Source organism: Gopherus evgoodei, chromosome 6 (genome assembly GCF_007399415.2).
Source record: "Gopherus evgoodei ecotype Sinaloan lineage chromosome 6, rGopEvg1_v1.p, whole genome shotgun sequence".
In the NCBI taxonomy this organism is placed as follows: domain Eukaryota; kingdom Metazoa; phylum Chordata; order Testudines; family Testudinidae; genus Gopherus; species Gopherus evgoodei.
In genome coordinates, this window is record NC_044327.1 from 56,868,235 (window position 1) to 56,884,130 (window position 15,896).

Sequence of the window (15,896 nt, forward strand, 5' to 3'; positions counted from 1 at the left end):
TATCATTCAGATACCATAGTCACTATTACAAAACCTTGATTGTAAAAGCTAGAGAATTCATAACTAGAGTTGATCAAAACACTTTCAAAGAGTGGAAAATTCAGTTTTGTCAAAATCAAACATGGTACATCAAGGGTGGGCAAACTTTTTGGCCAGAGGGCCATATCAGAGTTCTGAAATTGTGTGGAGGGCTGAATAGGGAAGGCTGTGCCTCCCCAAACAGCCTGGCCCCCGCCTCCATCTGCCTGCTCCCACTTCCCACCCCCTGACTGCCCCCCAGAATTCCCCACCCATCCAATCCCCTTTGCTCCCTGTCCCCTGACTGCCCCAACCCCTATCCACACTCCCACCCCCTGACAGGCCCCCTGGGACTCCCACATCTATCCCACTGCCCCCTACTCCCTGTCCCCTGACTGACTCCTGGGACCCCATGCCTTTTATCCAATCCGCCTGTTGCCTTACCATGCTGCTCAGAGCAGCAGGACTAGCAGCCGTGCTGCCTGCTGGAGCCAGCCATGCCACTGCACTGCCCGGCAGGAGCTCACAGTCCCGTCTCCCAGAGCACTGGTGGCACAATGAGCTGAGGCTGTGGGGGGACAGCAGAGGAGAGGCCGGGGGCTATCCTCCCTGGCTGGACATAGGGCAGGACGGGCCCACGGGACATAGTTTGCCCACCTCTGTGTTACATGAATGTTTATTTTGACAAAAAAAATTATAGGAAAGTCAAAATGATTCCTGTTAACTTGTTTTGTTTTGATTATGTTGAAATATCTTGGTTCCAATATCCATTAGATTCACTTTGTTTAAACTTTTATATTAAAATAATTAATACTGAAATATAAAAGTCAAAATGAGATATTTTGATATTATTGAAATGAAAAGCTTTGATGGTTTCAAAATGAAACTTTCCAGAATTTTTGTTCTGAAGAAACAAAAAAAATTCTGCTTTTTTGTTTCAAATTGGAACCATTTTTTTGGTTGAACAAAAACCAACTGTAGTCAGAACCCTGCTCACCAACGCTACTCTTACTGCTCAACAGTCTTCAGCCATTCATATAGATACTACCTGAGATGCTGCTCCTGTCACAGCTGACATGGTTTTTGCCCATCCTATCATTAGAAACTCGATTACTACTTCTCTGGTATCTTTTAGAGTGCACCACAGGACCTACCCAATTAGAGTGTTTTACATAGCAGGCCTTGGAGAGCTCTTTGCTGTGCTGGGTAGACAAGCCCTAAGCTTTAACCTCAAGTTAATTATGAATATTGTGTGTGTGTGTGTATACATGCATTTTTTTGTAGTGAAGATAAGGCCTGAATTTCAAAATTTTGGCTTAGGCTTCCAGAAACTTGAATTCAAGGCCCCGCTCTACAACAAACTTGCTTCTGACTTTGGGTAAGTCACTTAGGCCTGGAGTCACAACGGGACTTAGGTGTGCAAGAGGTGGGAGATCCCTGTTCAAATGCAATCTTTTGATCAGGCAAAGGCGGGAATTGAACTAGAGTCTTCATAGCATGGATGAGTCCCCAAACTGCTGGCCTAAAGTTTATAAGGAAGGTCTCCTCAGAGCACCCCTAATGGACTGCAGGTGATATAGGCAGGGCAATCAATGCCTGTCTTCATCTGATTTGAGGATTGCACTAGAGCTTAGGTGTGAGACTGGTCTTGGGCATCATCACCTCAGGCAGGTGTCTGATGCCTGAGGCAGAAATTAGGCACCTTAGAAGACTTTTTTACAGCAAAAAATTAGGCACTGAGTGAGTCTAGGAGGCATAAGAGTGGGGTTTTTGTGGATCTCAATGGCACCTAAATATTTTTGTGGATCTGGGCCTCAGTTCCTCACCTGTAAAATGGACATGTCCCTACCTCACAGGAGTGATATGAGTCTTCCATAAATTTATTTTGTGAGTCATTTCGATACTACGGTAATGGGGACCATATAAGTAGCTGATGTATTTTCTTTTCCTCTTTTAAAAGAAGGTTGATGTTTGAGTGGGAAATACACATTTATCATTCTTCACCTTCATATATAGACTTGAAATACAGTAATTACATCAGTCTCAGAAAATAGAAAGATGCCACATTATAGTCAATAGTGTAGCAGCTTTTGGAGCTCCATCCACATCCAAGACAATTTAAACCAGGATTTCTTTTCTACACTGGCAGTTACTAATGAAGGGTGAATGGGGCTTAAAGGAGGGGATTTAACAGACGGGGTTATTTCTTTAAAGAAATAAAAGCCTCCATAGCAGTGGCCTCTTTTTCCTCCCCAAGTCTCTCTGGTCTCTCTGTCTGTTGTGGTAGTGGAGAGAAGAGAGAAAGTAAAACTTCAGGGCAGCACTATATAGCACAGTGAGGCGACGGAAGGGCTGGCAGCATCTTCAGCACCAGGAGCACCAGATAATATAGTCCAGGGAAGAAGAAGCCTCCAGTTCTTAATACTCCTTATCCTGAAGTACACAGAGAGCCACATATGCTTATGGGATGCCTTTTCAGTCCTCTTTGGGGGCTAGGAACTCTAGTCGCTGACATGCATCCACCTCAGCAGGGGTCTCCATCACAATGACGGATAAAGTGATCTCTGTGAACTGGCCCGAAAGCACATAGGTAGTTCAGACCCAGGTTCCATTTTTCCCAAACTCCTGGCAGGTAGATTATTGCAGTAAGTATGGTGCTATTTTAAATGCTCATATTTTTGCAGCTATGAGGATTCACTGCATGCTTTCATATGTGTTTTCTATATATCACTATCACCAGGTTGATGATGTTTTGCAAAATCAAAACAATGAGGTCTTATAAAACCAAAACTATCCTAGCTTCTGCTCATCCCTGTTAGGTACAATATAAGAACAATTAGTATTTGGATTATGTAAAGGAAAAACTGATAATAGTTTGCTAAGTATGTCTCTCACTTCCTTCTGGCTTCCAAGGGAAGAAAATAGTGGACCCTGTGCAAACAACTCTTAATATTGTGTTAATAGTTGTTTGCACAGGTCCACTGTTGTGTGTGCCATTGCCATCCATAGCAAAGCTGAAACGTGATATACAGTACACAGACGCAGCCAAGAGCTGTGCAAAGTGAATAGAAGTGTTTGAGGCAGGAAAATTTTGGGGTATGCAACAAATAGGTAAGAAACTGCTAAAACTGACTAGTGGGAACCACAGTGAAGACAGTGCATAAAGATAGAGGGGTGTGTGTGTGTGTGTGTGTGTGTGTGTGTGTGTGTGTGTGTGTGTGTGTGTGTGTGGCCAACTGCCTATGTCACAATACAGCAGTGGCCAGAGTCCTACATAACACTGCCATGAAACTTTACAGAAGAATTTGTCTAGCATTAAACACCAACTGCCAAGGTAAAGTCATGATGCCTGGAAAGGGTAAGGCAAACACAGACCAATCATTAAGAACAGAGCCATATTTTTTGGTTGTATGGCACACACCGACATCCAATTAGAAAAGACCATGGATAAACAAGCAGTGACCTGTAAGCAACCTCAAAGTAAGATGCTTAAAGCCAAACAGAGAAGCAATATGATCACCATAATATGATTATGCTTGGGGCAGGACCTGAACCCAGGAACTCCTGGGTCATAAGGCCACATATACAGTCATATGCTGTGCCCTCTTCCATGTATGGTTTCTCTGTAACTTGAAATCTTTAAATCATGATTTGAGAACTTCAGTAACTCAGCCAGAGTTTGTGGGTCTATTACAGGCAGAGGGATGGGAGTGGGGGTGAGGGTCTATGGCCTGCAATGTGCAAGAGGTCAGACCAGATGATCATGATGATCCCTTCTGACCTTTGAATCTATGAGTATGTCCAGACTACCCGCCATATTGGCAGGTAGCGATCGATTTTTCGGGGATCGATATATCGTGTCTCATCTACACGCGATATATCGATCCCCCGAACGTGCTCCCGTCAACTCTGGAACTCCACCAGCATGAACGGCGGTAGCGGAGTCGATGGGGGAGCTGTGGACATCGATCCCATGCCGTGAGGACCCGAGGTAAATCGATCTAAGATACTTCGACTTCAGCTACGCTGCGTATCTTAGATCGATTACCCCCCCTCCCCACAGTGTAGACCAGCCCTCTGAATCTATAGCAGAATTCTGTCAAGTATCCTATCAGGGTCATTTCAATGACAAAGATAAGATTAGATAAAGACTTTTCGCTAAGCTTTACACATGTGAGACATGGGCAGCTCTACCTACAACCACATAGATACAAAATTGTGTTGGCAAGAGACCCGTAATACAGATGTGGAAAGATGTTGAAACAGCAGCACGACTTCCAATTCTATCACACATGCTAAAGAGCCACTTCTATTTGGCATACAAGCAAGTCAGTGAAGGGTTGTGAAATATCTGCAAGTATTTAGCATACAAAATATGTACAAAAGGCACAAAGTAAATCAACTATGCACACACTCATAGTCAGTATATGTGACCTGAGCTGTTCCCTGTGGATTGCCATGAGAAGTCAGCAGGCAGGACTATGAGACATAAACACTATTATCCACAAGTGGAAATGTGCATAAAATTAATAGCACAGGCCACACCATCAGGCAAGTGCTTTCTTACAGTGATAACACACGATCAAAACTTCATACCCATATCATCAGCACTTCCTCTCCAAAGGACCCACAGGCATATCATATGCCACATCCATCCTCTGGTGAGGATCAGTACTGCATTGTTATCCATTATATAAACACTCAGACTACTTGTATAGTATGCCTTGCCCACTAAATGTCATCAACACTACAACAGGTTAGTTGGGTTCTTCTTTTGACCCACCTTATTACCTACCAGACAGGGGAGCCCTGCAGCGAGATGCTAATTGAGTCCTATTGATTTGCTGTAGCAAGTGCAGCACGTTAATACACTGAACATAATAGAGATGTGAATGGCCTCTGAGTAATCCTAAGGGAGGAACAACTTTTTAGTAGGAAGGATTGAACTGATGTTCATATTATTTATTTGAACCTCCACAGTAAGTTGGGACAGCTTTGTGGCAGGATGCTCACAAACTCATCTGACACAAGTGGCTGAATAGCAGTTTAATAACATCCACCCAGTATGGAGGAATAGAGGGACCTTTATCCTGAAAGTGTGGTAAATCACAGCACAGTTTTTGCTAAAGGCTCAGCCAAGTTCACATGGTTGGTATAGTTGTATTGATTTCCTTTCTTCACAGTCATGCTTAACAAGCCTAAACTGTATGTCCTCTTTTTTCCCCCACAGGTCCTCCACTTCAGCTTATTAAAAAATATTGCTCCAGTTCATGTGATGATCCCATACTACAAAAATGTTAATTCCCTCCATCTCTCTGATGTTCTCCTGGATGTTATGACTCCTATCATCATCATTACCTATGGGCTGGTCCTTCCTTCTTTTATGAGGCATGTCAGAAGAGATGCTCTCCTCAAACTGTCTGTTGTTTCTCTTGGTGGGTACCAAAATCATTGCAGTATCCACTCCTCCTTCTGGTAAGGTTCCTTCTTGTGAATAAAACTCAAAAGTGTCTGGATTTCAGGCCCAAATACAATATGATCCCTGAGGGCTTCTTGGAGATAATTACCAAAATGACGGGGTGGGGACAGCTTTATTATTATAATAATAATAATAGCCAACTCTTACAGAACAGTGAAACTTCTGCTAGTAAGTTTTTGTACCGGGTGAAATCATGGCCCCATTGAAATCAATAGCAAAGCTCTCATTGACTTCAGTAGGGCCAGGATTTCTCCCATAGTGCTTTCTAATCAGGTCAGTTAAGTCCCTGCAGATCATGTCACCCAGTGCTTGAGGGAAATTTAGTCTGGGAGGACTACAAATATCAAATCAAGAATTAGGAAAGTAGATTATGAAAAAAATGTCTTCAGTGTATATTGTTGTAGCCTTTATAACTAGAGTTCAAAAATCTCACCTTTTAATCACAGTGGAACCCAGTCATTTTTACCTGTCTTTCATTTATCCAAACCCTTTTTCTTTTCTGCTATTACTACTACTACTACTTATTTTTTTGTATTAGAGTAGTGCCTAGAGGTTCGAATCCAGGGTCAGAGCCTCACTGTGCTAGGCTGTGTATGTATTTATAGTTAGAGACAGTCCCTGACCCAAGAAGCTTAGAATTTCTAAATAAAAAAGGCATACGAAGGGTGGGAGAGGAAACAGAAACTGAAAGGTAAGGTGACTTATCCAGGTTCACACTGCAGATCAGTGGCAGAAGCAGGAGTAGAACCTAGGATCATGTTGCCTCTCTGTTGCTGTTGTAGTGATCATGCTGCTGTTATAAAAGGGATCCTATCCTCATCCTAAGTTATTTTCTTATGTCTCCTCATCCAACCAAGCCAGTTATGCCTGTTTAATTACCTACAATGACTTTAATTGGATGAGGCTAATATTATTCATTCATTTGTTTTTGGTAGCCGCCAGATTTTTCCAGATGTCTAGGAAAGGAAGGTCCTACCCTGAATTGCTCAAAGTGTAAGGAAAAACTCAAAATGAGGAAAAAATATAACAATGAAAATGAATTGCAGTAGTCCAGTCAGCTCCTCCCCGTTTTTACAGCAGAGACGACTGTGGATAATAAACTGTTCTACTGAACTATTTATTTGATATGAGGCAGAATTGGTCTCTAACTTTTTTTTTTTGCTTTTGGAACCTGTAAGAAATGTGTCCCAGATATAACAGGCCACATCAGACAAATGCTTCTCCTGGAGAAGTTTGGTGTGTTATTGAGCAGTGAAACAGTTCACAATGTTTTAAGTGGACATAACTGGGTTTCAAAGATAGCACATGTTTAAGATGAAAAGTAACCCCAGGACCGGCTCCAGGCCATAGCGCGCCAAGCGCGTGCTTGTGGCAGCACGCTGCGGGGAGCGCTCTGCCGGTTGCCGGGAGGGCGGCAAGCGGCCCCGGTGGACCTCCCGCAGGCGTCCCTGCGGAGGGTCCGCTGGCCCCACAGCTCAGGTGGAGCATCCGCAGGCATGCCTGAGGGAGGTCCACCGGAGCTGTGGGACCGGCGAGCGGCAGAGTGCCCCCCCGCGGCGTGCCGTTGTGCTTGGGGCGGCGAAATTGCTAGAGCCGGCCCTGGATAACCCTTCTCCTTATTGTTCAGTTTGTCTGAATGAAGCCTTGGCAACACAGCGGAGTGGGTTGGGCTAGTCTCTGAAGGAGTCTGTTGTCACCACCAGAACTTCATTTGTGTTTAGTGAAAGTTTGCATTTTGAACAAATATAGAAAATTCAGCAAGAAGAACCTAAATCTATGGATCCCTAATAAAGATGCTTAACAGCTACACAGTGCTTTTCATATTCAAACTGCTTTATGGTCATTAAGTAACTAAACCCCATTTAGACCTTTGTGCAATAGATAAGTAAATATTCTTAATGACACTTCACAGATAAGGAATCCCAAGTGAAGAAATGAAGTTATTTTCCCAAGGCCATACAGCAAATCACAGGCAGTGCCAGGAATAAAGCCAAGATTACAGCCACAGATCTTTTTCATGATACACTGCTTCCCACACTCGAGTCCTCTTTCGATTTTCTGTCAGTTAGCTTCAGTCATTACTGGCCAATGCTATCACTTCATTTCCCTTTACAAACACCTGATGTGTATAGCAGATGCTTTCAGTAAGGTCTTTTAGTCCTGCATTATCATTTTATTATTGTTAAGGATGACCATATATACAGAATGCAGTTGGTATACATGGAGCTTTGCAGACATCAGAGAAGATAAGGACCCTGATCTAATTATCTTAAAATTCTTATTTGTACATATTCAATACATTGGGTTGGCCTAAACTACAAATCTGTCTAGACTGAGACTTTTCTAAAGTTTGGGGGATTTGAATGTAGAGATTTTAGAGATAAGTCAGCTGTGAAGTTCAGATCTTCATGGCTGTTGCCAGTTATTCTGGCTTGGAATGCTGGAAGGTGGTTCTCTGAAGCCAGGACAGCTTCATGAATCTACCTTGACAATGCTGCAGACACATATGGTTAACACTCCTTTTGGATACAGATCCCAGGCTAAACCTGACCCATAAACAGTGCTGTGCATGCTGTACTACTAATGGAAGCCCCCGTTATAGCTCTACAGCCTCTGTCAGTTTCTGAAATCAATTCTGCTCATAGTCAGAAGCAACATGCTGTCATGGTGATAAATGATGAGCTCCCCTGTCTGAAATGTTAATAGCCCCCTGGATTCCTGCAAATTTATACTCATCTGCAGAGTGCCAATTTCAGCAAGAGAAAAGCAGAGGTACATAAAAGCTTAAATATACAGTCGCTCTTTAGCCTCAAGGATGACTAATTATGATGACTGAGAACAATAATTAATATATTAAATTGTCTGTCTGTATATCTTCACACATGAATAATGGATAATATTCTATAAATAAACAGGATTGTAATGAACATATTAATTGGAATAAAAAAGCCTGCATGTCTTTTTCGAAACCTTATTTCACGGATAGCGGTACACACCTCCCTTTAGGTGAGTGTGTCATAACTGTGACACACATATCGAAAACAAGTTCATAAGAGCTCACTCCAGCTGCCAGGTCATGCCATGGAATTACACATGCTTCCTTCTAGGTTGTCTGTTTTTTGTGTTTAAGTTAGTTTATGTTGTTCTAGTGTTTGCTGTTTAGAAAGGAATGTTTTTATTGAAGGCCTCTATGATCACCACCATCCACCTGACTGAGCAGGATTGGACTGGGTTTCCACAAGGTCTGTCCATGCCACTTCTCACTTGGCAGGAGAAGTTGTTTTTGAGTGACATGAGGCACAGGAATCTTTACCCCTCGAAGGGCTGATTACATTGCTTCCAGAGCATCCATAGTATCTAGCTGGGTGTACATGTATATGTGGTGAAGTGAGTATAACAAATAAACAGTGGATGTTGATCTGAAAATCAGGCCCTAATGACTTCCTTCAGGAAACAAAAGGAGCCTCTGACATATTTAATTACAAATCCTGTGCTCAGGCTGGTAGACAATCTCTCACTCATATTCAAGTTAGATAAAAAAAGCTATTATGGAAACATAAACATTAAAACAAACAACAATAATATTTCACAGGAAGTGAGGTGAGGCCATCAAACTAATTTTCACTTGAACTGTAAACACTATTTTTGAACCCTGGTCTCCAATTATTTTAACACTTTTTGAGATTTATCCTTGAGTAGCAAAATAACAGTTACATAGGGAATAGTCAGTGTGCTCCTCATGAGGCACTGTGTGACTGTGCTTCTATAACACATCAATTGCCAATTTCTAGTAAAAAAAAAAAGACTGTGGTGGTTACTAATAGCATTTGGGGCATTGAGCAGATACAGGGGTCAAACAGAGGTGAAAAATTCTCATCCAAGCTACAGTGGTGGTAGCGCTATTTCAAGAGACTACTTCAGCCCCCAGGTCCTTTCATAGTTCCCATCCCCCACAGACATAGGTGCTGGAACTAGGGGTGCTGCCGCACCTCCTGGCTTGAAGTAGTTTCCAGTTTGGTTCAATGGCTCTCAGCAAGCCCACTATACAAATTGTTCTAGCACCCCTGCCCACAGAAGGGGTGGATGAGAGGATCCACATAGCAGTGTACACTTTGGTCTTCTTTCTGTTTCCTTCACTTGTGTAAGCTCCTCCCACTCCAACCCTGCTCAGAGAAGAGTGCTCTGCCATACCATGCAGGAAACTGTACACCCACTGTACAGTCCACTATGCATCGAGAACCTTCCCTGGCCAATGGAAGCACACTGATGGTGTGGCAACTGTTGGTAGTGCTGCTTGGGAGACCTCTGTGAGTGCTGAGGAGGAGCTGGATTTGGCGCTTAGAATATGAGCTTTTCCAATAGAACATTTGACTAGAGAGCCTTTATGGAATCTCACATCACACAAACACTTTCTGCTATTATGGTAGAATCCCTCTTAAGACTCAATTTAACAAGCACTATAAAGTTGCCCACAGGCTATAATGCTTGAGAAAATATTTGACCTACTTCCCTGCTTTAGTACACTTTAAACCCACTTTGTATTCAAATCCAGTTTTACTTTCTAAATAATACTTGCCCCTTCACTGGGCTGGCATGAGACTTAATGACTGCAATGAGTTTTGAAATCCTCAGATTGACAATGCTATACAAATTCAAAGTCCTACTTATTATTTTTAATTATTTTTATTATTGCTGTACAAAAATAAGGAACTGTAGTCTCATAAATCTTGTACTCTCCCATAAATTCTCCCACATGACTCCCTTCAGACTAACTCCCGCATACCAAGTGCACCATTAAATTAGGCTTCAATAAAGACTGGGAGTGGATGGATCATTACACAAAGTAAAAACTATTTCCCCATGCTATTTTTTCCCTTCCTGTTACTCACGCCTTCTTGTCAACTGTTTTGAAATGGGCCATCCCGATTATCATTACAAAAGTTTTTTTTCTCCTGCTGATAATATCCCACCTTAATTAATTAGTCTTGTTAGAGTTGGTATGGCAACACCCATTTTTTCATGTTCTCTGTGTATATATATCTTCCGACTGTATTTTCTACTACACGCATCCGATGAAGTAGGTTTTAGCCCATGAAAGCTTATGTCCAAATAGATTTGTTAGTCTGTAAGGTGCCACACATACTCTTCATTTTTTATACCAAGTGCAGTCACTAATCCAACTGTAATCATTATCACCGTATGCTTTGCCTTCACAAATTAAACTTCTTTTTAGGGTTTCCAGCAGCGTAGGTGTTCTGGTGCCATCCCACTCTTTTGCTGCTACTCTAGTTCCAGTTATAAAATAGGTTCAGAATGCTCAATCAGAGTCTGAACCATATTGAACTTACCTCATAAACACTGATCCGATGCTATCTGTAAGGCTGAGTGGAGAATCATCATTGGGCTTTCGGAAGCTGTTCTGATTCTCATAATGAAAAACAGTCTCATCCAAGGAATGCCTTTTCTTCACCATTTTAAGGGAGTTAACTGCAGAATTCAACGAATTCAGCACAAATTGCCGATCTCCAAAGTGATCCTTTTAAAGCTCAGCCTTTCACTGTGGTAGGAAATGCATTCTTGGTGTGAATCCAGCTCAAGCTAGTTTTTTTTTTTTAAATCTGTTAATAAGTAACATATTAGCATGACATCACAAGATGGTTTTCCTTTTGTCCACAGTGCTTCATATACTTGTTCCAAACAAGTCATACTGTGTGGTGTGATATGTTTTTAGAACTTATTACTACTAGTCCTATTACCTAGCTTGTATATATTACTTTTCATATGTAGCTCTAATACTAATAGTAATAATATTCTGCTATTCAAATAAAGAAAATGAGGGTATATAAAATAATTGCACTTTTTCAAATAGTATTTCTTTGACAAAGTTAGCATCAGAAACAATCATATGGATTATTTTAATGGATTATCAGCCTGACTCTAATTACCAGCCAGAACAACAAAGTATACTTTATATACTATATAAGCTACTATATTTAAATCATTTGGCATCTCAAAGCTATTTTATTGCACACCCACATTAACATATGTATATATGTGTGTATAATTATTGATATATGTACATGTTTTAAAATGAAGACGCTGCAGCTCATTTAAATATGAATAAGCCTTTAACATTCAAATCACCAGATAACAATGAAGCCTGAGCAGTTTGCCTAACCTTTCTTTCCAGAGGGAGCTGACAACCATTAACTGCAAGTTGCACAGCTTTCTGTTTGGTGAAGATGGGGGTAATGATTGTATATAAGAAAACTATGTACACGGTGGAAAATGTTTGTTTTAAATATAACTTCTTCAGTCATCCTGTACAAAGGCATCAGTCCATGCAGACAGACCCTTATGCCTGTATGGAGTCCCTTTATCTTCAGCCTGGATAGAAGGGTCTAGCCATGAGGATTCCATTGCCTGATGGATTCTAAATCTATGAACCTGACTTCTTATTCTAAAGTTCCATAGACAGATTGTTTAACAATGCAAATGGCAATGAATTTGGACTATTCAATCAAAATAAATGTTGTTTAAATTATGATGATTTTCTTTACAATTTACTCTTGTTTCTTTGTATAACTAACACCCTCCCAAGCCTCTTAGTTTTAGAAAACAAAAATCTCTTTTGTGATCAATGTGGAGCAAACTGTAATTACATCTACTATAAATGACAAAAACAACAGAGGGAAAACAAGCTATGACAACACCATGATTTTCACCACAAGGGAGGAAGCAAAGATCAATACAAAACAGCATATCCCTTTGGAGGTGAAAACTCAAAATCAATTAAAAAGTATTAAAGAAAAGATAAAAAGGTAGGTTCACTGTAATACAAGAGCAAAATATGAGAAACAGAAATACAGTTAAACCCCACCATAACATGCCCCGCCATAACATGAAATCGCATATAATGTGATCACAGGTTGGCTCCCCTTTAAGGTACATATCAAACACAAAATTGACAGGTAAAAAGATTGTAGATAGAATTTTATGAAATGAAGTTTTAAAAAATGAGTGAAATCTGTACGCTTGATCTCCTTAAATATTGTCTGTGCAATAACAGACAAATGATCTCCCCCAAAAAGGAAGTTATTTTAGCTTTTCTGCTCCCCTGAGTTAAACTCTCCAGAATTCAGTGAGTTAATTCTTTCCAGAACTACATTTTATGTCTCTGAATTCCAGCCATCCAGATCTTTTAGTTGCCCAGGGTTCTGCTGGATGGAATTAGCTTACAATCACCGTCTGATTAGCCATACAGTATCTCTGCACTTTATTCCTCTTTTTGGAAAACAAACAGGTAAAAAGGTACCCTTCAACAAACAGAGCAAAACCATGACAATGCCATTAGTTCCTTAAAGGAGACTAAAGATTTCATAAAAGAAGAGGGTGGAAGTGACCAGAAGAACAAAGCCATGACCAATTTGCCCCTTGTCATGGTTTAGCCATTTCTGTTTCCCACTAATCCTAGTTTGTTCAGAGACAGAGGTGAAAGTAAGCCAGCCCGGTCTGGTACGGCGTACTGGCAAGAGCCAGCTTCCACAGGGATTGAAAGGGCTCTGGGCTGCCCGCGGCTGCGGGTAGCCCAGAGCCCTTTGAATCCTGGCTGCAGCTGATATTTAAAGGGCTTAGAACTCACCGCGGCTGCGGGCAGCCCAGAGTCCTTTGAATCCCGGCCACTGCTGATATTTAAAGGGCTTAGAGCTCACTGCGGCTGCGGGCAGCCCAGAGCCCTTTGAATCCCAGCCGCGGCTCCAGCAGCTGGGCTGGGGCCGGGATTTAAAGGGCTCAGAGCTTCCTATGGCTGTGGGCAGCCCAGAGCTCTTTGAATCCTGGCTGTGACTGAGATTTAAAGGGCTCAGAGCTCCCCGCAGCTGCTGGCAGCCCAGAGCCCTTTGAATCCCAGCCACGGCTCTGGTGGCAGGGCTGGGGCCAAGATTTAAAGGGCTTGGGGCTCCCCTCTGTGGCAGGAGCTCTGGGTCCTTTAAATCCCTGCCCCAGCCTCGCAGAGCTCAGGGTTCCCAGAGGCCGGAGCCCTGGGCCCTTTAATTTACCCCTGAGCTCTGGGGGGCTCCCATCCACCTTTTCAGCTGGGAGCCCCTGGTTGATTTAAAGGTTCTGGCTCTCCCAGCCAGAGCTGGTGCGCCAGGGCCTTTAAATCTTGAGAGGCCACGCCTCTTCCAGATGAGGCCATGCCCCCTCAGGACTCCAGCAGTACCGGTAAGTCCTGTAAGTTACTTTCACCTCTGTTCAGAGGCTGGGTGGCTGCTGCTGCATCAGTTTGACAACACAAGCACAGATGTCTAGTCTTGCCAAGCCCTAGAATTAAAAAAATTGTGCATCAGGCAGAGTAAGCTCCTGACTGTTCTTTGGAGCTGTTTTCTTAGCCAACCATCTTACTAGAACTGAGTCTGAGTCAGCTGTCTTTCAGCCAGAGCCCTGCTTCACTCAGACATTTCATGCTTGCTATAGATCCACAGTGTTTGAAACAGTGAAATGAAATCAACTCCAGTGTGGAATGGCAATATCATGTTTTAGGTAACAGAGGTAGGTGAGGAACTGCATGAAACATGGAACCCCAGTGTTGTACACAAAGCACAATGACACTGGCAGAGACATGTGAACCAAGCGTAAGGCGTCGGATAAATACCATGAGGTATTAGATAATGATTTGTACCATGGCTGTCAGTAAAACACCAGCCACAACTACAACATCCAACAACAGTAACAGTAACAGGCCAGCTGCAATATAATGAAGCTTGGAAGGATTAAATTATCATCAGTAAAAATTGGTAAATGCTGATTTCACCGTGCACACACAAACTGATGAAAAAATATTTCTACCAACAATAATCAAAATTCACAGATAGACAAAGTAACAGTTGGATTTGAGGATATTTATTTCATATAGTTTGACGTGTGCTGTTGACAATTTGTGTTTCTATCGTTATAAAGCTTTAACTTTTTGAATCACAATGTCTGACTGCCCCACCTAATTTCCTGCAACTGTGAAAATTTAAATAGAAACAAAAAGAAAAAATGTTTAAAAATAAAACATATTATTCATCAAAATTATATTAACAAAAATCAAATTCTGCCAAGCCTAAATATGACAATACAGCAAAGACCTAGCAAGGAGACCTGAATTTAAGGTTTGATTCAAAGCTGGCTGAAGTGAATAGAAAAATTCTCATTAACTTCAATGAGTTTTGATCAGGGCCTGAATCAGAGCAGCACAACCATGACTCAGGGTATGTCTACATCTACAATTTTGCAGCGCTGGTTGTTACAGCTGTATTAGTACAGCTGTATAGGGCCAGCGCTGCAGAGTGGCCACACTTACAGCAACCAGCGCTGCAAGTGGTGTTAGATGTGGACACGCTGCAGCGCTGTTGCACACCGCGGGGAAGGAGACCTGCTTGGAGGGGGGGTCGGGGAACGCCAGAGCACACTGCGGGGAAGGAGACCTGCTTGGAGGGGGGGTCGGGGAACGCCAGAGCACACTGCGGGGAAGGAGACCTGCTTGGAGGGCAGTGGAGTTTGCTTAATTACCGGAGAGGCTTCCTCAGGTATGCTGGGATACCTGCTTATTCCACGGAGGTCAACAAAAACGCTGGTGAGTGTCTGCACCTGATGACCAGCGCTGGTGATCCAGCGCTGGATCCTCTACACCCGAACTCTAAACAGGGAGTTGCAGCGCTGGTAATGCCCTGCAGGTGTGTACACATCCTAAGTTGCAGTGCTGTAACCCCCTCACCAGCGCTGCAACTTTGTAGTGTAGACAAGGTCAGTCCTGTGCAGCAACAATGAGCCTAGCCTGTAGACAAGAAGCACAGGAAAAAAACAATTAATAGAAAAACTGAGGCACCTACACCAATCAATAAACACAGCTGGAACAAATCATGGGTTTGATTGCTTTGATTCTCTCAGGAAGTGCATAGAAGAGCATTTATAGAGACAAAGAAAGTGAAGGAGCTAAGCTAGGAAATTTTAGCACATGTAAAACCTTTCCTTTCTTTTCTTCCACAAGAAATATTTAAATTTTTCATTTTTCTTTCTTTGGTGCCTACAAGCCCCAGTCAGAATCATGGTCTCATTGTGCTAAGCATTGTATAAACATATTGTACTATAAGGTCCTTGGCTAGAAGATTTTATAATCTAATTTTAAAAAAAGACATAACGTAGTGAGTTTAACAAACAATAGAAGGGAGGACAGGGGAGAGCACCTTGCTACATAATAGCACATACCTTGATAAATCAGACTCAATTAAATGGGTGGGGGATAACTTTGTTTTAATTATTTTGTTGTTTTCCATTGCTTATCTTTTTAAAATGTCTGTTTTTACTAGAAGGATCCCTTTCCTCCAAATCTCTACTCTTGCCTGTTTCTAATTTT

The 15,896-nt window shown here is 42.1% G+C and overlaps 1 protein-coding gene across 1 annotated transcript in view; it reads right to left on the minus strand.

The window, feature by feature from the left end:
• The window catches only part of GRAMD2B (GRAM domain containing 2B), a 73,183-nt gene extending 62,204 nt beyond the window's left edge, over positions 1–10,979 (minus strand). The window contains exon 1 of the mRNA XM_030567136.1: positions 10,846–10,979. Coding sequence (XP_030422996.1) covers positions 10,846–10,970 — 125 coding nt within the window. The 5' untranslated portion in view covers positions 10,971–10,979. The remainder of the gene's footprint in view (positions 1–10,845) is intronic.
• Positions 10,980–15,896: the final 4,917 nt, after the last annotated feature.